The sequence below is a fragment of the Culex quinquefasciatus genome, chromosome 2 (genome assembly GCF_015732765.1).
Source record: "Culex quinquefasciatus strain JHB chromosome 2, VPISU_Cqui_1.0_pri_paternal, whole genome shotgun sequence".
NCBI classification, from domain to species: Eukaryota; Metazoa; Arthropoda; class Insecta; order Diptera; family Culicidae; genus Culex; species Culex quinquefasciatus.
In genome coordinates, this window is record NC_051862.1 from 18334997 (window position 1) to 18361034 (window position 26038).

At 39.6% G+C, this 26038-nt stretch overlaps 1 protein-coding gene across 1 annotated transcript; it reads left to right on the forward strand.

Moving 5' to 3' along the window:
- Positions 1-3763: 3763 nt before the first annotated feature.
- On the forward strand, positions 3764-26038 carry LOC119767919. Its single transcript, XM_038257894.1, has 2 exons — positions 3764-3769; positions 20786-26038. Exons 1-2 carry the CDS (start codon positions 3764-3766, stop codon positions 26036-26038), a joined length of 5259 nt encoding a protein of 1752 aa, XP_038113822.1.

A 26038-nucleotide genomic window follows, 5' to 3' on the forward strand; every position in this document is an offset into this window, starting at 1 on the left:
AAAATATCCACAGACTGAATTTAATCTATACCCTTAATTCTACTTTTAAAGCTAAGTTTGGACATTCCGTTGGTAAATTTGACACAGACAGAATTAAAACATTTACAACATTCATAAAAAGGGTTAAAATAACTTCTCCAGCCATCGCTCGGGAAAAAAATTTTTTTTGTAGTACTCAGTAAGAATCACACTCAGAATAATTCGGAAACTTGTAATTTAGATTATTTGAAACATTTTCATAAAATAAATCAATGATTTTACCATGAAGCAAATAAAGTTCTAAAGGAATGTATCAAATTTTCTGTATTTTACGTAGTTTTGGTAAAATTTTGTAGTATTCAGGAAAAAACACACTCAGAATGATTCTGAAACAAATAATTTAGATCATTTGAAACATTTTCATAAAAAAATCAATGAAATCAATGATTTTACCATAAAGTTCTAGTCATAAAATGAGGCATTTTAATTTCTTCTGTAGTTTTACGTAGTTTTGTGAAAATAATGAAAATTTGAGAAGCTCATCATAATCCTGAGATCATAACGGAAATTTTGATATATAATTTTATGGGTTTTGCTAACATTTTAGCAAAGTTATTGTGTTTTTCAGCGTAGCAAAAATGTTCCCGCTTGAGTCGCTTTTCGGAAATACACGCGGAAAAAAAGTTGCTCCGACAAATTTAGTCGTAGTAATTAGAGGATTGATCAAATCGAGATCTGCAAAGTTCTAGGCTCATCTGGAGATCCGTACAAATCTCTGGAAAAAGGAATCATCCAGATTGGTTGAGTTTTGGCTGAGAACCAGCGAGTTGAAGTTAGCGTTCCAACTTTTTTTCCGCCTTGGTCGTTCGTGTAAGTACGGGATGCCTTGGACGGAGGAGTGTTAAAATGAAAAAAAGTGATCAGAAATGGTTTTTAATCGTGTTTTTTACCGTTGTACTTAAAAATTGACATAGGGCTTTAGTACTCAATTACAAAATTTTGATATATAGACATAAGGGGTTTGCTTATAAACATCACGAGTTATCTCGATTTTACGAAAAAAAGTTTTGAAAAAGTTGGTTGTCGTTGATCTTGGCCGTTCATGGTCACCCGCGACAGACACGGACGACGAAACAAAGAGAAACGCAAAAAGTAACTTTTTCAAAACTTTTTTTCGTAAATTCGCGATAACTCGTGATGTTTATAAGCAAACCCCTTATGTCTATACATCAAATTTTTTGTAATTGTCTGCTCTACAACTTTGTAGAACATTATTACACTCTAAAAAATAACCCTGAAAAGTTAGAAAAAACACGAAATTTTAAAATAAAAAAATTTGTTCTAAATGAAAAAATGACCCTTCTGGGTCAATGTAGATTCGAAAAGTACATTAAATTTCCCATAAAATGACATATTCCAAAAAAATTTACAGTCAAGTAACGGAAAATTGGAGAATTTTTAAAACTTTTTTAGTGTTTTTTTCGATGAAAAATACGTTTTTTCGGAATTCTGAGTACGCCATCAAATCGGGCGTCTAATTTTACATAAAAGTCCCTTTGATACCAAATTTCTATCTCATCACCGTTTCAGGCTGCAAATTATTGAAAAACACCTCTTTTTTCGCATGTTCAAAAATGTAAGGGGTCGTACCGCCCCTCCGTCACGAGATATCAAAAAACGGACCTCGGATTCGTGATCAGGGACAAAAGTTACCCCTTAGGACAAAGTTTCACGCAAATCGAAGAGGGGTCGGGGCAACTGCTGTGTGAGTTGACGGAGAATTACCCATATACTAGTACTGATTTTATTGTAAATGCCACTTATCTGCTGTAGGCTTCTTATGCCGATAGCAACAATTCTTGGTTAGGGACACAAAAAACGAATCGATAGTTCTTTTCGCCATCCGAGATCTTTGAAAAAATTGTTACAATCCAGATTTTGAACAAAATCACACTCTGGGTACAAATGAATGTTTAGGTTGTCCCCCTTTCGGACGTTCTGGATTATTAGAAATTGGATCATCTGGCTCTGACATTATTTTTTTATCAAGGGATGAAAAAAAAAATACCTGTCGAATGCAACCAAGAGCAATCTGACTGGTTGAAATTTTTCGGAGAAACAGATCGTCCAATAGGAGTTTTTTTTGTAGCAGGTTCCCACAATACACAGGACCAAATTCGTTCTTTCAGGTTGATTTCTAAAAATGGTCATTATAAGTATAAGTTTAAGGTATAACCCTTAACAAAACAAAATGATTTCATTGGTAATTTTTGGTGCAATTAAATTAAAAATGTCAGAAAATGTTTGTCTGTCTTGATTTAAGTTCCAACCAAACGAAAAGTTCATTAACTTAAGAGTTCGTTCCAACTTCCTTCTATTGCCCCTTTCCCCAACTGCTCCTCGTTGGAATAACTTGTTAGCACATGCAGCTGTCGTGTCGAACAAAGTTGTTCCAATCTGGAAGAACAAACACTCCAGGTTAGAAAGTTGCAGCAGGATGCATTTGAATAGTGCAGTTTCTCCTGGCAGTAGGAGGATGCATTTTAGAATTTAATTAAAATGTATTGCTCTAGATTGAACTCAACTAAGTAAAAGTTAAAGACTTCATCTGACGACCTTGTTGAAAACTACTCACTCCAGCATCCGCCACAGTTTCCAGAAGATTAATAGAAAATCAATTTGTCTTCCCATTATAGCCTGCAGATCAATCAACGCGGAGAAGGGCCCAGCCACAGCTTCCGAGAACGCTCGCTCGGTCCCGCAGTCTTGTTTAACTTATGCAAATTAAGGTACACGGGCGCCGTTTGAGAACCGACTCGAAGTGGATGTATGTGGAAGGAAGTTTCGTTCCCCACCAAGGATATCATCAATCTCAACTTTGTTGTCATCACGGGGCCTTACCAGCGGCTTACCTCGGGACTAGAGACAGGCTGTGTTCAAGTTTTGAGGGATTGCATGGATTATGCGCTGATTTGCATATGAATCATGGAACTCGTTTCAACTTGTGCTCATGATGGAAGCTCAATTATCAAAGTAAGTAGATTTGTGGCAAGATTTTCCCTTCAAGCTTTGGTGATGAGGTGATGAAGTGCGTGCGAAGAAGATGAGTTGACTTTATGAAACGATCAATTTGAATTTATTGTGTTGAAATTGCTTCTTACATACAAAGTGCACTTTAAGTTTTTACCTATTATAAGCAATATAAGATTCATTTAAATTTCAAAGCAAAGGGAGTGAGAACCTTGACATATTGTTGCATTCAAGTTTCTCACAATTATATTGATTATAAATATAGATTCATGTTAAAATATAAAAAAAGAACTAAAACTAGGAAGAGCCTGTCGTAACTTATTATTCCAGTAATTTTTCAGGAGATAAACTTTGATGCAACAAAAAATCTCAATTCATCCAAAAGTCTGTTGTGCTTGGTTTCTCATCCGGCAATTCACACCACAGAAAATATCACGCTTTCTTCAGCAACTTTCTCCAGAAATCTCTACGTTGAAAAAACTTGCAAAAGCTATCTCAGCGCACGCTAATTTATTCATAGTCATGAATTTACAACTTTTGAAGAGTTCCATAAAGAAAAAAAAAATCCCCTTTTCCAGTCGGCTGACTGATTTTGCTCCCGAAAGAGGCAAACACCCTCCCCCGGGAATGGAACAAGGAAGTGAAACTTTCCGTTCATCCTTTTGGAAGGGAAAAAAGTTATTTTCTGCAAACTTATGAGGTTTCCGAGATATTTCTTTTTCGTTCCTCCTGGCAGCGAACGCCAGCTGTAATCATGCTGGTAAGTCATCTTTTATTTACAGTTGAGATTGTGGCCAACAGTTTGTTGTGAGTTTAATTTGGTTTCCCCCTTCTCAGTCGGAATTAATTACAGTGTGAGGTTCATTGAATGGGAAAACTTCCGGGCAGTAGTCCTTTCTGGAGCCACCGCTTCGACAGCTCTCGTAAAAAGTGTCAATCATGGCATCCAAGTAAACACATGTGATTTCTTGACGAGCTCTTGGAAAATTTCCAATTTCCGCACGTTTCGGAACCGCAAGCAAAAAAAAAAAACACAAACAAAGCCTGCCTAGATCAATACAAAACAACAACAGCCAACATTGACAGCGAGACGTGACCGGCCACTTGACCGGCTTTTACTGTGGAGAGGGCCACACAAATGGACCGCTTTTCTTCCAGGGGAGGGGGAGGGAAATCTATTTTTCCGATCGTTCTTTCCACTTGTCAAGGCTCGTTAGGATGACATGCGTGCACATTGAGTGGCACACACGTGCACACATATTGATACACAAACATACGTTGGAGCTTTCATTTCCGTGTCCAGAGATCGGTCAGTGAAAATGACGGTGATTTTTTTCCTTGTTAAACTATCAATTTTTAAGTATTCATTTCGACTTTATTTTTTACTTTTTCCTCAATTCCTTTTTTTCATATTTTGGAGCGGCCGTGGCTGACTGGCTACGGTGTTCGCTTTGTAAGCGAATGGTTCTGGGTTCGATTCCCATCTGCTCCCAACGAGAAAGTTAAGAACACATAAATTTGAAATGATGAATATGAACGAAAAATCAAAGTCGCTCGAGGCGGGGTTCGATTCTCCGTCCTTTGGATTGGTAAGCAAAAATGCTAACCACTAGGCCATGACGACTTGGTGAGCGTGGACTGGAATTAGGAATACTGTTACAGAGAGCGAGTTGTGGCGCTATAACCACGGCAAATAGTGTCCAGGGCATTCGTGGAAATACAATGTCCCATCCCAGAGGGTCCCGGAGTACCAAACCTTCTTAGCATGGTGCTCCCAACGAATACAACCAAATCTCGGAGCGTATGGTGGTGTGTCGCCACGCTTCTTCCTCCCCTGTCGATTCAGAATTGTGTTGTTGTTCGAACACTCAGTGCTCAAACTCAACCCAATTACGAGTCATCTCTGCGATACGGCTTTACGCAGTAGGCCTGGCCGCTTTAATGCTTGTGATGTTTCAATGCATTCTAATGCAATGGCGCACTACAAATGTTAATAAATGACAAGAAGAGTGCTAGGCGTCATCTAACCTAAGGCACTCTCCAGGATCCCTTCGAAAGATTGGCTGCGCTAGGGTCTGATTAGATTAGATTAGATTAGAATTCCTTTTTTTCATATTTTGCTGTTTTTAGTAATTTCATTTTTTATAATTTCATTCAATTCATTCCTTTCTAAAGCAATGCATGCAATGTTTGCAACCTTGATAAGTTGTTTTTAATTGTGTTAACTTTGCTAATCTGAAATGCTCTTTACCTTTTAAAACTGTAATTTTAATAAAAAAAAAAATCAAAAAATCAGTTTTTAGCTATATTCAGCTGTATTCAACTGGTTTTACTTGTACCATAATAATTCAAATGATTTTGAAACAAACTGTTTGTTTTGCTTATGCCATTTCAAAATTTATTTCAAATTTTTGTCGACTTCCACTTCAAATTTTGTCAACTTCCCCTTTTTTTTCTAGAGGCAAAAAATTGCTAAAACAAAATTAACATTAAAAAAAACTAGTAAAATTCATTCTTCACCATGAACAATTCTCTAGAACAGTGTTTCTCAACCTTTATTGATCAATTCCCCCCTTGGCTGAATTTCAAGAACTTCTTCCCCCCCCCCTTTATTATCGAACTAATGTGTATCATTGCACAAATGTTATAACTTTGGCATTAATGTTTGCAGAAATTTTAAATTTTTCATATCAAAATTTGTTTTCTTTGCTAGCAACAATTTCCAAATACTTGTAGCTTTTTTACGATTTTTTATCACCTGCTTATATTCAATGGAATGCAAAATCTCATGAAAAATCTTGACTAATATTTTTATTCAAGAAAAACACAAAAAAGAGATTTCAAAAAACTATTAAAAAAAAAAATATTTGATACTCGATTATTTTTCAAAGTAATAGAACTTTGCTCAAAAGATGCGAAATCTTCCAGATATTAATGTAAATAATTTTCGCATAAAAACGAAAACAACGTTAAACGTCACATCTATATTTTTCAAAAGCAGCCAAGTTTTAAAAGAATTTAGGTTTAGTTTTTTTTTATAAAGTTAAGAAAATTTCACACTTGTTTCACCTTTCAACATTCAATATTTGATCAACGGCTTCCAAGATATCATCGATTTAAAATGCATTTGAATTGAATATGAATTTTTGGTAATTTCATTCTTTGCAAGTACAGTATAGATAATGGATAAAAATTTTCTCAGCTTTTCGAAAATATACTTTTTTTTTAAATAAAAAAGCCAAATTTGTTAAATAATTCAACCTGATAATTGCTAAAACTCCAAAACAATGCAATACATCAACATTTCAAAATTACTTTTCGATTTTGTATTAAAATTTTCATCTTAACAAATATGTTTTGTTTTTTACCAGTGTGCATTTTCAGTACTTTCAGACACAGATTACCGAATAATTATTTTACTTTATCTATTTATTCAGATTTTCTAGTTCATATACATTCATTCAGTTAATTATATTATTGAGTGTCCAATCACAATCGGTGATTTTTTAGCTCAATTTTCAATACTAGCTTTTTAATTTATTAATAAAATTATGAGACTTCTTCGAAGAAACTCATGATGAATAATGGGTAACTTGGACATAAAGTATCAAACAAAGTTTCATACAAACGAAAAATCAAAATACAATGAAAAGTCGATTTTCGAAATTCGAGAGAATTGATCGGTTGCGATTTTCGTGAAACATTTTTTTATGGGTAGTTTTGGTCTCAGATCGAGATCTTGGAGTTTATTCTTCCATATTTTTGCAGCATCTGCTGTCATCAAGAACTGCCATGTTTTTCAAACAAAATTTCTGTTTTTTTTTTATTTTGTAAAATCAATTCAATTATTTTACAGTGTTTTACAAAGTTGTAAAGAGCAGACAATTACAAAAAAGAAGAACAAATGTAGGCATAGGGTTGCATCGTTGCATACACAGAAAAAAATCATGGTAATATTACATCTTGGTAGGGGTAAATCTTTTATGTCAGAAAAATGTGTAATTTTACCTCTGGAAATGTGTAATTTACCACTTTTCTGGTGTAATGCCACATTTTCAGTCTTAATTGAGGTAAAATTACAACATTAAAGAGGTAATATTCAACCTTCCAAATATACACCTTCCAAATTCACATTATTTTTTACTGTGTACAAAATATCACAATGTCATGAGAAAAAATGAGTTTTTTCTACACAGTACAAAAAATAATGATGATATTACCACAGAGAACAGATGTACATGTAGGCTCGAACTTGTGTGTAAACAATATTGCACTAAAAAATGCATTGCTTACAATCTTGCATCACAAAAATTAGAGTGTGCAAGATACGCTTGGCGGCGCTTCCGTCGCGGCTGAGAATACTTGACTTAACAATATAGAATGGTTCAAAAATTTCGACAGAAAATAAATGTTTACCTCGTTAAAATATAAAATTCACTTCAGTATAATTCCTGTTAACTAGAAATAATGCAAAAAATCATTGACATTAACGAAAACAGAACCGAAAATTCATTCAAAAAATATTTTTTAAACTACAACTTCCCTTTTACACATGTTATCTCCGATTTCGTTTTGTATACATTTGCACACCCTAGCTCTTTTCAACGTATTTTGGTTTGAATTTTTACACTCGTTTTTCAATACTGTTTCTTCAATGATATACATCTGTTCTCTGTGATATTACATCTGGTACGAATCTATGACATTTCCCCGAAACCCATATTACCGAAGGGACATTTCCCCGAATGCCACTTCTCCGAAAAGACACTTCCCCTAATAGTCATTTCCCCGAATTCCATTTACCCGAATTTCCCATTTTCCCTAATCGTCCACATCCCCGAATGCCATTTTCCCGAATGGGCCACAATCCCGAATGCCACTTACCCGATTAGTCATATCCCTGAATAGTCATTTCCCTGAATGCCATTTCCCCGAACGCGGTCAAGCGGAAATGCCCGGTGCCCCGGAGCGCGCGCGCTCCTGGGCACCGGGCATTTCCGCTTGACCGCGTTCGGGGAAATAGCATTTTAAAAGAAAAAAAAAAAAATGATGACAATTTTTATGACATCAAACAACATATTTAAAGGTTCGCCTTGAATGATCAACTTTCTTTTTGGCTTCATTCAGAACAGACGTAGCATTTTAGGGGGGATTCAATATAAATTCAATTACAATGAATATTGTTACAGACTTTTTTTTATACATATATTCTTAAAACAAATACTTTTTTCTTATAGACATGATAATAATAATGCAATAGAAGTTTTGTTATTTTTTATTATTCAAAAAACATACCCTGCGATTTTCGTAGTACAGAACCCCGTACACACTGATAATTTTATTCACATTGCTGGTTTGGGATTTGGCGAAAAGTATAATCAACAAAAACTTTAAATAAAATTTGTACCAGCCTTATGTACCGTAAACTGGGGTCAATCGGGACACATGGGGCGAATTGGGACAGCAGTTTTAACCATGTTGGAGCACAATATTTTGATTTTTCTGGTTGGTTTCGGTGAGAACAGAGTCAGGCCAACAAAATGTGTACATCCATTTTCAAATTTGAAAGCTTTAAGTGCTCTAAAAACTGCTGTCCCTATTCAGACTGTAGTCCCGATTCACCCCAGATTACGGTACCTATTTGTCCGATTTTTGGGTTCTTTGACAAAATTCGAAAAAAGACAAATTTCCTTGCAAATTTCTCAAAAACAACATCTAATTATGCGGTTGAATACAAATGTTAATTGAACAAAAAAAATCTAGTACAGTCCAGACTTGGCTTCGGAAAAATTTCACTTCGGATAATCGAAACTTCGGATAGGGACCATCCACAAACCACGTGGACACTTTTTTGGAAATCTCGACCCCCCCCCCCTTCGTGGACAATTTCCATACAAATAAAATCTTTTTTTGTATGGAGCGTGGACAATCGCGAATTCCCCCCCCCCCCTTAGGTGTCCACGTGGTTTATAGATGGTCCCATAATCGAATCACGAAAAAAAAATTTTTTTTGATACCTATTTTTTTTTATTATCGAGCGTATGTCCCCTAAACTACGTTAAAGTGATTTAGAACTTTTAAATCCAAGGAAAATATGGCGGTGTTGAAATATTGATAAAAAGCATTTTATTATTTAATAGGCAATCAACTACTCAAATTTGACTAAAATGGGGTTGCAGTACTCAAATTTGATGTTTAAAACAAGAAAAAGAAAAAAAAAACGAAAACAAAATTTTGTTCTTGATTCGATTATTCGAAGTCCCATACAAACCTTCGGATAATCGAACTTCGGATAATCGAAACTTCGGATAATCGAGGCTTCAGATAATCGAGTCTGGACTGTAATTGGGTCCTAAAATTAAGCTCAAATTTGTGATATTATTGTTCACAACGATAAGGCTTATTTTTCAAAGTACAATGACTCTTTGAACGACCGCAAAGGATTTAAAATTGATTTTTAACTCAATTTTTAAAAATTCACTTCACGGCCCTTCTTGGCAGAAAAGCTTCTACTTGACAGCTCGTTCCAAGGGGACCATAGTTGATCCATCGAAAAATGTTGTCTTGTCAATAACTTTTTATTTGCATAAAAATGTGAAAAAAAACGTTATCAGAAATGGTTTTTAATCATGTTTCTTACCGTTGTTCATAAGAATTGACAATGGGCTTTACTACCCAATTTACAACATTTAATCAACAGCATACCCGTAAAAGCTGTTTGTTCAGTAAAATTGAGAAAGAAAATAACTGTTAGTCATGGAAAAAGGCTTTAGCGAAAATGATGATTAGGGGATATGAAAATTTAAATTTAAATAAACGGCAGTTGGCGTAAGTGTCACTTCGGGGAAATGGCATTCGGGAAAATGGCCGATTAGGGGAAATGGCATTCGGGGATATAGCCGATTAGGGGAAATGATATTCGGGGAAATGGCATTCGGGGATGTGGCTGATTAGGGGAAGTGGTATTCGGGGATGTGGCCAATTAGGGGAAATGATTTTCGGGGAAATGGCATTCGGGGAAATGTCATTCGGGGAAATGAGCTAGACCCATCTGGTACAGTTATGCGAGGTGCTTGGCATAGTGCGTGCACTCAAAAAAAAAAAAATCGTTCGCGTAAACGTGAACAGAGATCATGCCACCGGGAACCAGGAAGAAAACTGTTCACTTTCATGGTGCAATGCACTATAAAAGTTGAACAGTTTTCTTCCTGGTTCCCGGTGGCATGAACTCTGTTCACGTTTACGCGAACTCATTTTTTTGAGTGTGTTTCTTCGGTTACTCAAAAACAACATAATATTTTTGCAATCTATTTGAAGCTAATTGTACATTGGAACAAGACTAACAAATTGCTTCAAAAAGATTGCAAAAATATTATGTCGTTTTAGAGTAATCGAAGAAATACAAAGCGTAACGCCTGCGCACTATGCGAGGTTTAACTGTACATCTTTTATGTCACAAAAAATGTGTTATGTTACCTGTAAAAATGTGTAAATTCACCACTCTTTCAGTGCTTTGACACTTATGCGGTCTGAATTGTGGGAATATTACACCATAAAAGAGGGAATATTACACCTTCAAATTTTACCCCTTCTAGATTTACTCATTTTTTTACTGTATAGGTTACCATCTAAAATCACTCTAAATATTCAAAACTTTCTCCGTTGAAACTTGATTTTCTTGAATTGTCGGAAAAAAGGGCATGTTTTATGCAGAAAATGTAAAAGTTGTTGTTACCATCTGCTCTTTAGCTTATTAGAATTTGCTTCACTCTAAAAAAAATACTGAAAAGAAAATTTTGATTCTGTGTAGTTTTTGTGCATTTTTCCATGGAATTCTACATTTTGTGGACGACCATGTGCTTTTCCCAACTATCCTCACTATAAATACTGCTTGGACTTGAATGTGTCAGCCAGTCAATGGACCGAAAAGTGTTAGTCTGGGACATTTTAGGGGATGAAACCTCGGGGTCAGATTGCGTGATGCCCAATTGGGCTTCTGTTGATATTCTCAAAGCAATGTGATTTATTTTGGGTTTTGTTCCTCTAATTTAATTGACAAAATTTATTTATGTGGTAAACTGAAACAAAAAACAGCAACGTTGTAACACCACATTTCTCAGACTTGTGCCCAAGGCCGTCCAGAACTCGGGCAGAAATCCAGCAAAAAACATTGTATAATAACGGGTAATTTATGCCACCCAAATGTGATATATACTGCGCTAAACGATGCCGTTTAGCAACGGAGAGGGCGTCCGGACTAAGGATTTGGAAAACATGAGAAGCAACATTTCAGCAAGTTCTGTGGCAGGCAGCAGCAGCATGTCCGTGTCCATGAGGAATGGCACCGGTGGCCAACATCCGGATCTGTATCGGGGAGGAAGATGAAGCAAAAAAAAAAAAAACCATCCTTGGCCGGATGAGATAAATAATTCATGGCCATCATTTGTAATTCTATGACCTTCATAAAGATTACCAGGCCTCTCCGACCGCCGGGGGGCACAACATCTTCCACGGCACTTGCGCTTGTTCTGCGGCTAATGGTGGTCAGCTGCTTTACGGGACGGTTCAGATTTGAGCTTTTGTTTTAATGAAGTCCGAAGTGAATCAAATACTTTACGGATGAATGGTTTTTATTCTTGAAGGTTCTTCGAAATTATTTGATTCTAGGTTAGATTTGGAAATTGAACAGTGTCGGAAATTTTCAAATAATTTCTTCTTGTTTAAGCAAGTCTGATTTCCTTCATGATAAATGTTTTAATTACGTGCCACTTTTCTGAGGTTGCTAATTGTCGGACAATATTTTGCCAGGGAAATGCTAACGACCAACTTGAAGGAGTTGGGAAGGATGCTTGAAAATAATTTGCATAATTTGGCAGGTAAACTTGTTTCAAGCTAATGAGCATGGGCAAGCACTCTTGAGTTATCTGATAGCTCCTGTAGTTTTTCCTTCTATTAATTTCTTTCACAAAATAAAAAAATAATAATTAAAATCTAAAAGTTTTGCGAAGGATCAACATCTCTTTATTATTACGAAATTAGAAAACAAAACAACCTCTTCTTGTTTTTTTCCGAAATGACCTCCCATTAGAGCTTTCTAGGGGGTGTTTGTTATCTATACCGGCAAGTGTGTCATGGAACTCAGACTCTGAACTCGTACTGCGCAAGTTCGTCGATTTCTGGCTGAGTGACGGCTGCTTCGTGAGATAGGTTCGGTTGAGTTACCGCGGCAATGAAATCGGACCAAAGCAGAAGTACTCAGCTCAGTGATTTGGGGATGTTTGGCGTGATATGATGTTAGTAATCTGTGCTTTATGAGTGGAAGTTAACAATAAATATTCTCGGAAGCGATAACTGACAGTTTGTGTGTGTGTGTGATTTTAAGAAATCGTTCAATAATAAAATAATATAAGGGTAATTCTCTACCAACTCACACGAAATCGGAAAAAGTTGCCCCGACCCCTCTTCGATTTGCGTGAAACTTTGTCCTAAGGGGTAACTTTTGTCCCTGATCACGAATCCGAGGTCCGTTTTTTGATATCTCGTGACGGAGGGGCGGTACGACCCCTTCCATTTTTGAACATGCGAAAAAGAGGTGTTTTCAATAATTTGCAGCCTGAAACGGTGATGAGATAGAAATTTGGCATCAAAGGGACTTTTATGTAAAATTAGACGCCCGATTTGATGACGTACTCAGAATTCCGAAAAACGTATTTTCATCGAAAAAACAATAAAAAAGTTTTAAAAATTCTCCCATTTTCCGTTACTCGACTGTAAAAATTTTGGAACATGTCATTTTATGGGAAATTTAATGTACTTTTCGAATCTACATTGTCCCAGAAGGGTCATTTTTTCATTTAGAACAAAATTTTTCATTTTAAAATTTCGTGTTTTTTCTAACTTTGCAGGGTTATTTTTTAGAGTGTAACAATGTTCTGCAAAGTTGTAGAGCAGACAATTACAAAAATTTTGATATATAGACATAAGGGGTTTGCTTATAAACATCACAAGTTATCGCGATTTTACGAAAAAAAGTTTTGAAAAAGTTACTTTTTGCGTTTCTCTTTGTTTCGTCGTCCGTGTCTGTCGCGGGTGACCATGAACGGCCATGATCGATGACGACCAACTTTTTTAAAACTTTTTTTCGTAAAATCGTGATAACTTGTGATGTTTATAAGCAAACCTCTTATGTATGTATATCAAAATTTTTGTAATTGTCTGCTCTACAACTTTGTAGAACATTGTTACACTCTAAAAAATAACCCTGCAAAGTTAGAAAAAACACGAAATTTTAAAATGAAAAATTTTGTTCTAAATGAAAAATGACCCTTCTGGGACAATGTAGATTCGAAAAGTACATTAAATTTCCCATAAAATGACATGTTCCAAAATTTTACAGTCGAGTAACGGAAAATGGGAGAATTTTTAAAACTTTTTAGTGTTTTTTCGATGAAAATACGTTTTTCGAATTCTGAGTACGCCATCAAATCGGGCGTCTAATTTTACATAAAAGTCCCTTTGACACCAAATTTCTATCTCATCACCGTTTCAGGCTGCAAATTATTGAAAAACACCTCTTTCGCATGTGCAAAATGGAAGGGTCGTACCGCCCTCCGTCACGAGATATCAAAAAACGGACCTCGGATTCGTGATCAGGGACAAAAGTTACCCCTTAGGACAAAGTTTCACGCAAATCGAAGAGGGGTCGGGGCAACTGCTGTGTGAGTTGGCGGAGAATCACCCATAATTGTGTGATTTCTTTTCAAGAAATGAATGTTTTAAATTTATTTGTGAAAATCATGTCCACATGAATCGAGAAGTCCAACTCCAAAAGTGCTTCAATTGTGCTAAAATAATGTTTTGGGGTTTCAGACCAACATATTTGTGTCATTTTTTTTGCAAATGAACTTGTGAAATCAAAATAATTGTTTTACTCTTCGAATACCAAGCGTGAGGAAACCAACCTAGTTTTCCATGAGCTTGATAGTTAAAGAGTTAAATGTGACGTTTATTCTGCATTTTCTCAATTTTTGACAACATTTTGAAGAGTTTGATTTTCCAAACAAGTTTACTATAAAAACAAATAAATCCATTTGCAACGCATTTAAGTGTACCGATGTTTATTTTAAAATATCCTATCTTATAAAAAATAAGTTTCTGACAGGATAACACAACATAACACAAATCGACACAAATAACACAAATCGACAATTTTGAAGTGGATATCAGTAAACGCTTCAGCTTCGTCAAGGTATGATAAAATTGGGCTCTCTGGCCACGCTACAATCGACAGAATTGAATTTTGGTTAATTCCCTACCAATAAATAATATTGTGAATATGGGTGGTAAAAGTTACTTAAGATAATGCGATAGAATTTAAATTCAGAATTTACAAATTTTGTTATTGGCAAGAAATCCACTTAAATTCAATTTTGTCGATTTGAGCATGTGCAGGGAGCCCAAACCTATCATACCTTCACGAACCTGAAGCGTTTAATGACATCAACTTCGAATATGTTGAGATGTGTAATTCAACAACTATCTTTTTCTTTGATGGACTAATAGTAAATATGTATGTAGCCAATTTGAAAGAGTATTTTTTTATTTATGTTGTAATAGTAGCAACAAGTTGCAAAATGATAATGTTCTCAGTTGCGTTCAAAAAATACTACGAGTGTTGGTAAAATCGAGTTTTGAAACGAGTTGCATTCAATATTGTTTGCAATTCAAAAAAAACTCGATTGACCAGGATTTTTCAATACATAGTTTGTTTTCCTGCTTAAGTTTGGCGTTCGTAAATTTGGTTGACTTAAAAATCAAAACGGTGTCGAAAAGAATTAATGCTTTAATGAACATTTCAGTATTGTCTTTTTTGGTGATATTAAGTTTGCCATTTTATCACATTAAATTCTTCTTTAAAAGAAGAAAAAAAAACTTCTTCTCTTAAAAAAATGATTTTTTTAGTTTTTCCAAAGGTTTTGAAAAACAATGTCGTTGATTTTTAAAACATTAAAAGCGAAATCGAGCAAAACGTTGACGTTTTTGGAAACATTCCAATGTTTACGACTTCAAAAACATAGAGTTACGGAATATGCTTCCAAGATTTCTATACGTGTATGGAAAGTTAGGGCTAGAATTAGGACTGAAATTCAATTTTGTAAAGTTAGCTCTCAAAACCCCACACATCTTTGAAACCAAGTATTTTGAATAGAGATTTGAAGATCTTCCCAAAAAGTCGAATAGTATTAAGATTTGGCAAGCCTTGCTAAAGTTGTGGCTACCTAAGAGCAATTCCAGCTCAAATTAGGATTTTTCTGGTACATTTAGCCCTCTCCGATAAGTTTGCCTTTGACAGTTTTTCAATTTTACTCGTTTTAATATTCACTTAAGCTTCATTACTATCCAGGTTCTTACAATCCAACACCACACTGAAAAAAATATTCAATTTTCAGTTTTAGGCAATGTAATTAAGCTTATATCTGTAAGCCCATACATCCAATTGAAATGCTGTCAAAGACAAACTTATGGGAAATTATACGAGCTTCCCGATAAAAATATTTCGGAGACTGGAAAATGAAGTCTTTCATATAGAAATTGCCAAAAAACACCAAAAAACCTTTTTTTTTCAACATTTTTATTTTTAAAGTCGCTGTAACGTCACAAGGATTGGACATAGGACAATGGTCAATATGGGAACTGTAGTGTAAAATTGTCTGGAAAATCGAAACCCTTTATCGGTTATCAAAAATGTTGACGTTTAGTAAAATTTTTGTATTTTTTTAAGAGAGACATACCATCCTGCATTTTTTTTGTGAGTCTTTTTGTAACATCTTAGGCTACTCCCTTAAGCCCACGGTAATTTGGAACCCCACGTGGAAATTGAAGTCTTGTACGATCGGGGTTCCAAATGAATTTGTTTGATCGTTTGATCGAAAAAAATCGTGACATCATCTTAAAGTTTACCTTTAAAAATATAAATTAAACAAATCTTATAGAAGTGGCGTGTATTTTGCATTCAGTGTATTTTTTTCAGAAAGCCCGCCAAATTTTCAACAAGTTGTTTGTGTTTGGCAATATTTAAATTACGAAATACAAAAATATTTAAAAAACTTACGCCTTTTTCAAATGTAATTTTCGAGTGCAACTGGCTCCATATACACAAAAATGGTATATATAAGCCTAGGATAACATGTCTAAAAAGTTTCATTGAAATCGGAGAGGGTCAGGTACAAATGTTCCAGAAAAGCTCCAGATTTGAGCTGGAATTGCTTTTAAACCCTTCCCGCCCAGAGATAAATCGAGATTTTTTACGTTTTTCACCATAACTCGTAACTGGATCGACCAAATTTTATGAAATTTTAATGGTTATAAGCTAACAATTTATATAAATTAACTAACGTGAATCAGGTTGAATAAATGCATGGTTGCAGAGAAATTTAGTTTTGAAGACAACAATTAGTGGTGCTCTGGAGTAACCATGGACGTTAGAGGGTTAAGTGATATTGATGCACTTTTTGTCGGATCTAAGTTGATTTCCCAAAAAACAAGTTTTCTACACAAATGGTCTTCATAGAGTTAATATGTGTGATAAAAATATTTTTCGGATATCTGTGTCACTATTTTTTGTTTATGATTGAGGAAATTATATTTCATTATTTAAACTGACAACCTAAAAAGCAACAAGTTCTGGAGTTAAATTCTCTTCAAAACATCTTTAAGAGTTTAATCTTGCTGCGGTCCTAACTGCTATGCTGTAGCTATCTTGAAGAGCTCTTGTAAAGAATTCATGAAACTTTTTCCTGCTCGGGACTTTAATAAAACCTAGAGCTTTAAACATATTTTTTTTATTATGAATAGGCAACTTCTCCTGAAGTACAAATTCATTTACTCTTTGTAACGACTCTTGAGAATTTCTTTATTTTTCTAATTACCTCGAACTGCACGCCAACTTGCATAATTCACCAGCAGGGCTGAAGCAACAACAGCAACAGTAAATGAGTGAGCAGATGCTCATGATGAATAACATTTCGCCTGCCGGAAAGTTAACAAACTGTAACTGATTAAGTTAGCCGTTGAGAGCGCGCGCTTGCAACAAGAAAAGTGAGCAATGCTGCTGTCTGCTGTCCGTGAGCTTCGGATGAAGAGGGGCAAATTTCCCTCTTGTTTTCCAAGCCAGCAGCGAAAAACGAATTGAAAATTGGACGTAGAATGGAATAAGCAAATCATCTTTTCCTCCCCCCCGAAACAAGATGCAACAAGATGTTTTTTGCTGGGATGCTTCTTGGAGAAACTATGAAATTGCACTTTTATTGCAGGTTTCCTCCCCGAGACACAAGAAGGAGGTCTGTTTTGTTGTCAGTGACGCTGCAATTACGATAAAGTGAGTTATTTATCGTTTTGGTGCCAACTGAATGGCTCTGCCCGGGGAGAAGTCGTTATGCCATTCTGCCATCAGCAAAAAACTCCAGCTGTTGGACCAATTCGTAACAAACTGCTCAGACAAAAAGAGGAACGTTCCTTAATCAAAGACAACATTGTTCGGAGTCTGTGTATCGTTTTTTACAGCAGCACTCCATTCAATTTTGGGGCGAATTTTCAGTGAACCACAAAACACTACACAAGATATCAGACTGATGGCTTGTTTTGCTCAATGGTGATGCCAGATCGCAATCAACCGAACAAAGAAAATCAACACCCCCTCCCCGTCGTGGGGGAGTTGGTCATAGTACTTGGTAAAGCCAATTCAAATCTAGAAGTGATTGTCACACTCCGGAGGAATTTCCAGGAAAGTGAGCAACAATGCGAAGAAGATTCGTTTCAAGTTGGGAAAAAACCTCAGTATTTTTATGTTTTGCTTGAAAGATTTCGTCAATAACTTTTTAAACTTTAGTTCAATGGTCACATTTTCATGCAACTTTGCAAAACCTTTAATTTTAAAACAACTTTTATTGAAGTTAGCGTGTATAAAATCTTTCAAAAGCAGTTAAAAAGGATCATAATCATCATCATAATGATCATAACCTACGGGTTTTTACAGTACATATGTATAAAAGCAAAATCCCAGACCCAACACTCTCTGATTGTGGTGCGGTGAGGAAATAAATTTTCCCATAAAACATCCCCACGTAGAGCAATTTCCATGGATCCCATTTTTATTACCTTTTTGCGTAGACAGAAGTAGTCAGTCAGCATTTTGGTGGGTGGGTTGAAATGGAAAGCTTTCAACTACCCCTAGACCTGATGGGTGGTTCTGAGGGGGGTTTTGTCTGCACCAGTGCCACATTAAAGGGTATATTATACCCCATTGAGTACTTTCCGTGTCGAGAATCGAGTGAAATTGTCGAAGGATTACGAGCGATTAGAAGCAGTGATAATCGTAAAAGTTGAATTGAAACGAATATGTTGATTTTGGGTATCTAATTTTCAGTTTCTGTAGGTAGATGAGCTTTTAACGCAATAAAACAGTTAAATACAGTTTCTTCTTTCATAACTTGTTCATTAGGGTGATCCTGGGCACTTTTGGGGGGCCAACATTTACCCATAGATACTCGAGGGTGAAGTTTGTATGGGAAAAATCGTAAAAATGTATCAAAAACCAGTTTTTTTACGGTTTTGTCTGCAAGGCACGCTACTTTCATACAAATACATTCAAAAGTGAGATTCTTATTGAAAATTTAATGGTCTACAACTTTGTAGAACATGCCAAAGCTCTAAAACTCGTACCGGAAAAGTTATAAGCGATTTTGAAAAGTAATTTTTGTATGAAAAACTTTTTTTTACCAACTTTAGGCTCGAGTATCAATGGGTTAATCTTAACCAATTTCGCTCAAAATTTACACAGATGCTTAAAATAACCCAAAAACCGTTTTCCGCTTGTAGAGCTGGGGGTCATTTTATCTGTGCACCCTAATGTTCCATACATTCGAGTGGTTATGTTACAGACATGACCGCAATGATAAAGATCTTTGAAATGGGTTTCTAACAAATATGCTCCATTAGGGTGAAATCGGATTAGAATTAGGAAAATAAGCTTTTTCATGGTAAATTAGCATGAACTGCGGAATTATGTTAGCTTAGTTTATGTTGATCAGTTTTAGCTGGTTTTCATCCAATGTTAAAATTTCAGAACTTGTATAGAATACTTTGTTGCCTAAATATTTTTCTTTTTGCCTTCCTCACCGAGGTAAGGCTGTAATCTTGCTCGGAAATGAACTTTTTATGAAAACGTCCTAGACCTACCTACATGTATAGTATACATTGTATACATATCGGCTCAGAATAGAAAACTGAGCAAATGTCTGTATGTTAAATGGTCGCACTCGACTCGGTTTAAGGTCATTCATCAAGTTTAACTGTTTTAAAGTTTTGATAAGTAGTTCAAAAGTTATAAGTTATGCATAAAAAAGTTGTTGAAGCGAGTTAGGAGATAGATTTGTAATCCCTTTGAACCCTTATTCCCCTTGCCCTAGCTGTACCTTCTCGCATCAGAGATCAGTTGTGATCTCCCGTTCTGATTTGCAGAATCCCACTCCGCGAGTGTCGTAGCTCTGCTGGACATCGCGAAAAAGAGTGTTTCACCGGTCAGCCGATGTAGTTTTAGTTTAGGACTTCACAGTCAGAAATAAACCGTCACAGAGTGACCCTCGCGTTTTAATAAACGTCTTGTTTTAGTTCGCGTGAATAAACCGTGTTTTAATTTTGTAAAGTGCGAGTTTTTGTGTAGTGTCCGAAAACCGAAATAACTGACGCGCGAACATTGGTCCTTCGAGCCGGATTACCGGGCGGTTTTCGGACAATCGGACCTGTCCACTGCGACAAAAGTGCGATCGGACAGTTTGTGTGCACGAACGTTTAAGTGTGCAAAAGTGCATGTGAAAAAGAACTTCTGGGCTGCGGCTCAAACAGTGGCGTTTATTCGCAATAATAAGTGTCTCGTGACTCCACGGAACGCGGAAAACGGCGGGAACCCGGAAAAACCGCGGAACAAAAGTGCTGCCTTTGTGCGAAGGAAGAAAGGGGAGTCCAGACAAAGCAGGTGCTATTGTCCCGGGAATTGCGCGGTCTACTACTGCACCATCTGCGCCATTGCAGTTGCGCAACGCGCGCGCATTTCTCGCGGCACCTGGGCGCTGCCATTGCTGTTGCTGGAAGGAGATTCGGGACCAGAAGCGGAAACAGGACAAGGATTGGTCAAGGAAAGGGTTTGGCAGGAAGTATTGCATGATTGGGTGGCATGAGGCGTGATTTGGCTTAAACTGATGGCAATAAAAACGAATTTGATTGCATTTGTGTCTATTTTCTCAAAAACTGCGTGTCCCTTGGTCTGGTCTGGTCTGGTTCTCAAATCTGGCAAATTTGGTTCTTAGTCTGAGTTCCGGTTAGCTCCCATCGCTGCAGTCAATAATTTGGGTTGAAAGTTCGCTGTCAATTTCGGGAAATCGCGGTGGAACGTCGAGTAGATCGTGCGCAGTCAAGTCAATTTGCAGGGCTGTCAATCGTGATTCGTGTGCAAGATGGATGAAGATCTGCGTTCATTGACGAAGCGTGAGCGCAGGTGCACGGAGAAAAAAGAGTTCTCAAAAACGTGAACAAGCGTTCATGAAATTCGGAACCACGAACAAAGTGTTCAAATTTCATGGTACGTTTTTCAAAATCGTACCATGGAATTTGAACACTTTGTTCGTGGTTCCGAATTTCATGAACGCTTGTTCACGATTTTGGGAACTCTTTTTTCTCCGTGTGGCTGAACAACTTGGCTGTTACGGACGACTTCCTGAAGGAGTACAGAGCTGAAACGGATGAGAAGCAAGTTAGCGTGCGGATTGAGCTGCTGGACGACATCTACAACAAATTCTTCGACAACCGCTACGCCATCGAAGAGCTGCTGAGAGAAGGTGAAGATGATGAGACTGCTGAGGACAAGGCGAAGCGTGAGAAGATGCTGAAGGAGTCGGACAAGGTGGTGACAGATTTTGAGAAGCAGTACATCGACCTGAAGTCTCGGCTGAGGGAGAAACTCCCACGCCCACCTGCTCCACCTGAAGTTGCTGCGGATAACCAAGTGGTCGTTCAACAACCTGTCTTCTCCAAGGTGAAGCTGCCAGACATTCGACTTCCGTCTTTCAGTGGCAAGATGCAGGAATGGATTTGCTTCCGAGATACGTTCTTGAGTCTGATTGATCAGAACGGTCATCTCACGGACATGGATCGGTACACATACCTCCGTTCGTCGCTGTCCGGTGAAGCCTTGCAGGAGATCAACAACATCGATTTCACTGCAATAAACTACTCTGTGGCCTGGCAAGCGTTGATGGAAAAGTACGAGAACAAGAAGTTGCTCGTGAAGGCCTACCTCGACATTCTGTTCGAGCTAGAACCGCTGAGACGAGAAAGCTACCAAGGTCTGAGCCATCTCGTAAGCGAGTTCGAGAAAAGTCTTCAGATGCTCGCAAAGCTCGGCGAGAAGGCGGAAAACTGGAGCACCCTGCTCGTTCACATGATCTGTTCACGGCTGGACAGTGCGACGCTGCGCGAGTGGGAGAGTCACCACAAGTCGAAGGAGGTTCCTACGTACACCAAGGTGATCGAGTTCCTGAAGAGTCAGTGTTCCATCCTCCAGTCCATCGCACGTGTGAAATCGAGTAATGCTGATCAACGCCCATCAAGGCCTGCGGTGTGCAACTTCGCAGCGAATTCGTCGTCTGGTAGGTGCCGGATCTGCAACGAGCCCTGGCACACACCCTTCCAATGTAACAAGTTCCAGACGATGAGCCTGCAAGAAAGAATCGATTTTGTGATGCAGAACAGGTTGTGCCGGAATTGTTTGAAGCCTGGACATCTCTCCAGAACCTGCGAAAGAGGACAGTGCCGTCACTGTCGCCGAAATCATCACACGATGCTGCACATCACAAGATCCTCCGTTCCACCCACGCAAACAAGACCACAGACAGCGAACCCGAACAGACAGCCACAGAACAGACCAGCTAACACAAACCAGAACCAGCAGAACACTGCCACGGACACTGCAAGTAATGCGATCGTCAGGACCGGACAGAACGCATCAGACACAAATCAGCAGAACACAAGCCATGCATGCATTGCGCTTCCTATCACGCCTACCCAAAACATTCTGCTGTCGACTGCGCTCGTGAAGCTGAAGTTCAAGCAAACTCCAGCGTACCTGTCCATTCAAGGAATTGGACCTACAGCTGCAGTCTCAACCAAGGTTGTCAGCGCAGAAGTTTGCCCTCGTTCGAGTGCCATTTCGTCGTTCGCAGAGGAGATGGAATTCCACGTGCTGCCGAAGCTTACCATCCCACTACCGACTGCAACGATTGATCCCGAGCATTGGAAACTCCCAGATTGTGCGCAACTTGCCGATCCTCAATTCTTTGAGTCGAAGCCGATCGATCTCATCATCGGTGCGGAGTTTTTCATGGACCTGCTCCGGGAAGGAAAGCTGAAGGCGACTGAAGAAGGGCCGACACTCCAAGAAACGGTGTTCGGCTGGATCATTTCTGGACGCGTACCGAACAGTACGGCCACCGAGCAGTCGTCTACGTTTGTCGTCTCCACTGCACAGCTGCAAGCAGATCTCGCAAAGTTCTGGGAACTCGAAACGTGCCGCAACATCAGCACCCACTCACTGGAAGAATCTGCTTGTGAAGAGTTCTTCGACAAAACCACTGTACGGGACGAACAAGGCCGTTTCGTTGTAACTCTGCCGAAGAAAAACGATGTTATTAGCCGGTTAGGAGAGTCAAAAGCAACTGCTGTGAAGCGGCTGATGGGAATGGAGAGAAGATTCGCAGCGAATCCAGAACTGCAGAAGATGTATGCTGACTTCATGCACGAGTACGAAGCTCTCGACCACATGGAAGAAGTTGTCGATGATGCTTCTGCTGGAATTAAGTACTATTTGCCCCATCATGCTGTTCTCCGGCCGGACAGCACCACAACAAAGCTGCGAGTGGTATTCGACGCTTCGTGCGCAACGTCCACTGGTGTTTCGCTTAACGACGGGCTCATGGTTGGTCCCGTTGTGCAGGATGACCTGTTCAACACCGTGATTCGCTTTCGATTCCACCGCTACGCACTCGTCGCTGACATCGCCAAGATGTATCGGATGGTGAGGATCGCCGAAACAGATCGGCCTTTGCAACGAATCGTCTGGAGAAAGTCCCCTACCGAGCCTGTGCGTACGTTCGAGTTGAAGACCGTTACATACGGTACAGCGTCTGCGCCGTATCTCGCCACTAAATGTCTGCAAAGATTGGCTGCTGACGGAGAAGCAAGATATCCACTCGCTGCCAAGATTGTCAAGCAAGACTTTTACGTGGATGACTTGCTCACTGGCGTAGATGACCTGGAAGAAGGAATGCAGCTGATTAACGAGATCTTGGAGTTGATGGAGTCTGCTGGACTATCGTTACGCAAGTGGAACTCGAACTGTAAGCAGCTGCTGTGGAGAGTCCCCGAGCACTTGAGGGATGGTCAGTCCATTCTGGAGTTCGACGCTGCAAGCTACACCGTGAAGACGTTGGGACTGATCTGGGAATCTCAATCTGACACCTTCCGATTCTCCACACCGACTTGGAACAGCACAAGCGAGATCACGAAGCGTGTGGTTGCATCCGATCTTTCTATGCATTGGGATCCGCTAGGAGTAGCTGGTCCAGTTGTCGTCCAAGCGAAGATATTCGTACAGCAGCTGTGGCGACACCAGTACGATTGGGATGCACCGCTTAAGGAAGCTGATCAAGAGTTTTGGCTGGAGTACAGACGAAACCTCAAGGGACTAGAAGGCCTCTCAGTTCCTCGCTGGATAGGAGTCGAACGGAAGGCCAAGTCAGTTCAAATCCACGGATTTTGCGACGCCTCAACCAAAGCATACGGTGCGTGCTTGTACGTGCGGACTGAGTACGAAGATGGCGAAGTAGTGGTGAACCTTCTTACGGCCAAGTCTCGAGTCGCACCAATCCCGAAGCCGAAGAAGAAGTCGAAGAAGAAGACGTCGCAGAACCAGCCAGAAGAAGAGCAAGCAGAGCAATCGAATCCTGAACAAGACGAGTTGGATGCCGAGCAGACTATTCCCAGGCTGGAGTTGTCCTCTGCCCTTCTGCTCGCACACCTGTACGACAAAGTTGCCAATTCTCTCCCTTTCAAGCCAGAAGCGTATTTCTGGACCGATTCGATGATTACGCTGTGCCAGATCAAGTCGCCGCCCTCGAGATGGAAGACATTCGTCGCGAACAGGGTTTCTGAGATTCAGCATCTCACTCGAGGCGGAATTTGGAATCACGTCCCAGGAACCGAGAACCCGGCTGACATAATCTCCCGCGGGATGACGCCAGCCCAGTTGCAGTACCAATCTCTCTGGTTCCATGGACCCTGCTGGTTGAAGCTGGACAAAGTGAACTGGCCACACGTTCAGCAAATCCGTGAAGAAGATCTCGACGCATCGCTCCTAGAAGAACGCAGCGTTGCTGCAGTGTTGTCAACGATCGAACCGAGTCACATCTTCAGCCTGAACTCATCGCTCACACGTCTAGTACGTGGTGTTGCGTATGGTATTCGATTCTGCCACAACGCGAAACAGGCTCACCAAGATTCGAAAAAGCTCGGACCGATCCCAAGCGAGGAGTACGAGGATGCACTGAAGCGGTTGGTGCGCATCGCACAGCAGGAATGCTTTCAACAAGAGATCGCTGACCTGAAAAGAGGTCACCAAGTGCAGAACAACTCAAGGATCGCTGCACTGAACCCACAGCTGGTAGATGGTCTACTCTGTGTTGGCGGCCGGCTGCAGAACGCCAATGTCTCAGCGAGCCGAAAACATCCGTACATCCTGGACCATCGTCATCCTTTCACTGAGACTGTTATCGCTGACTACCACGTGAACCTGTACCACGCTGGACAGCAACTGCTGCTGTCAGCTGTGCGCGGACGGTTTTGGCCGACCAGCGCCAGGAACGTGGTGCGCAAGGTGATTCACTCATGCGTAAGCTGCTTTCGCGCTAGACCACGTGTCCAGAACCAACTGATGGCGGACCTCCCGCCCGAACGAGTCAACCCGTGTTTCGCATTCCAAAGAGTTGGCGTTGACTATTGCGGACCGTTCTATTTGGTTCACGGTCTGCGCCGTGGATCTCCGGTGAAATGTTTCGTCGCTGTTTTTGTTTGCCTCGTCACTAAAGCGGTACACCTGGAGTTAGTGGCAAACCTGACCACAGAAGCGTTCCTTGCAGCACTCAAGAGATTCTCAGCCCGCCGCGGTAAACCCGAACTGATTAAGTGCGACAACGCAACAAACTTCGTGGGGGCTTCGAGAGAATTGAAGGAGCTGCACAGATTGTTCCTGAACCAAGAGTTCCAAGCGAGGGTGGTCGCGCAGACAGCTGCAGACCGTATTGAGTTCCAGTTCATCCCAGCGCGCACCCCGAACTTCGGTGGACTGTGGGAGTCCGCCGTAAAATCGTTCAAGACGCTGCTGAAACGAACCGTTGGAGCTCGCAAGCTGTTCTACGACGAGATGCAGACAATCCTGACCCAAATCGAAGCGATCTTAAATTCCAGACCTCTGACCCCACTAAGCAACGACCCGAACGACTTTGAGGCCCTGACACCGGGGCATTTCCTCATTCATCGTCCACTCGTGGCCATCCCAGAACCAGATCTGGATGGCATTCCGGAAAACCGACTTTCAGCGTGGCAGGCAGTTCAGCACTTTGTGCAAACCCTGTGGAAGATATGGACAACTCAATACCTCTCCGATCTCCACAATCGGACTAAATGGACCCAGCAGAAGGACAACATACGAGTCGGCACGATGGTGGTTCTGATGTGCGAAAACATCCCACCACTGAAGTGGCCCCTGGCACGTGTCATCGAGGTGCACCCAGGGCAAGACGGATGTGTCCGAGTTGTCACAGTGCGGACTAAGGACGGTACATTCAAGCGAGGCGTATCTAAGATCTGCGTCCTCCCAATACGCGACAACACCGTACCATCTTCGCAGCAAGGGGAGAACTAG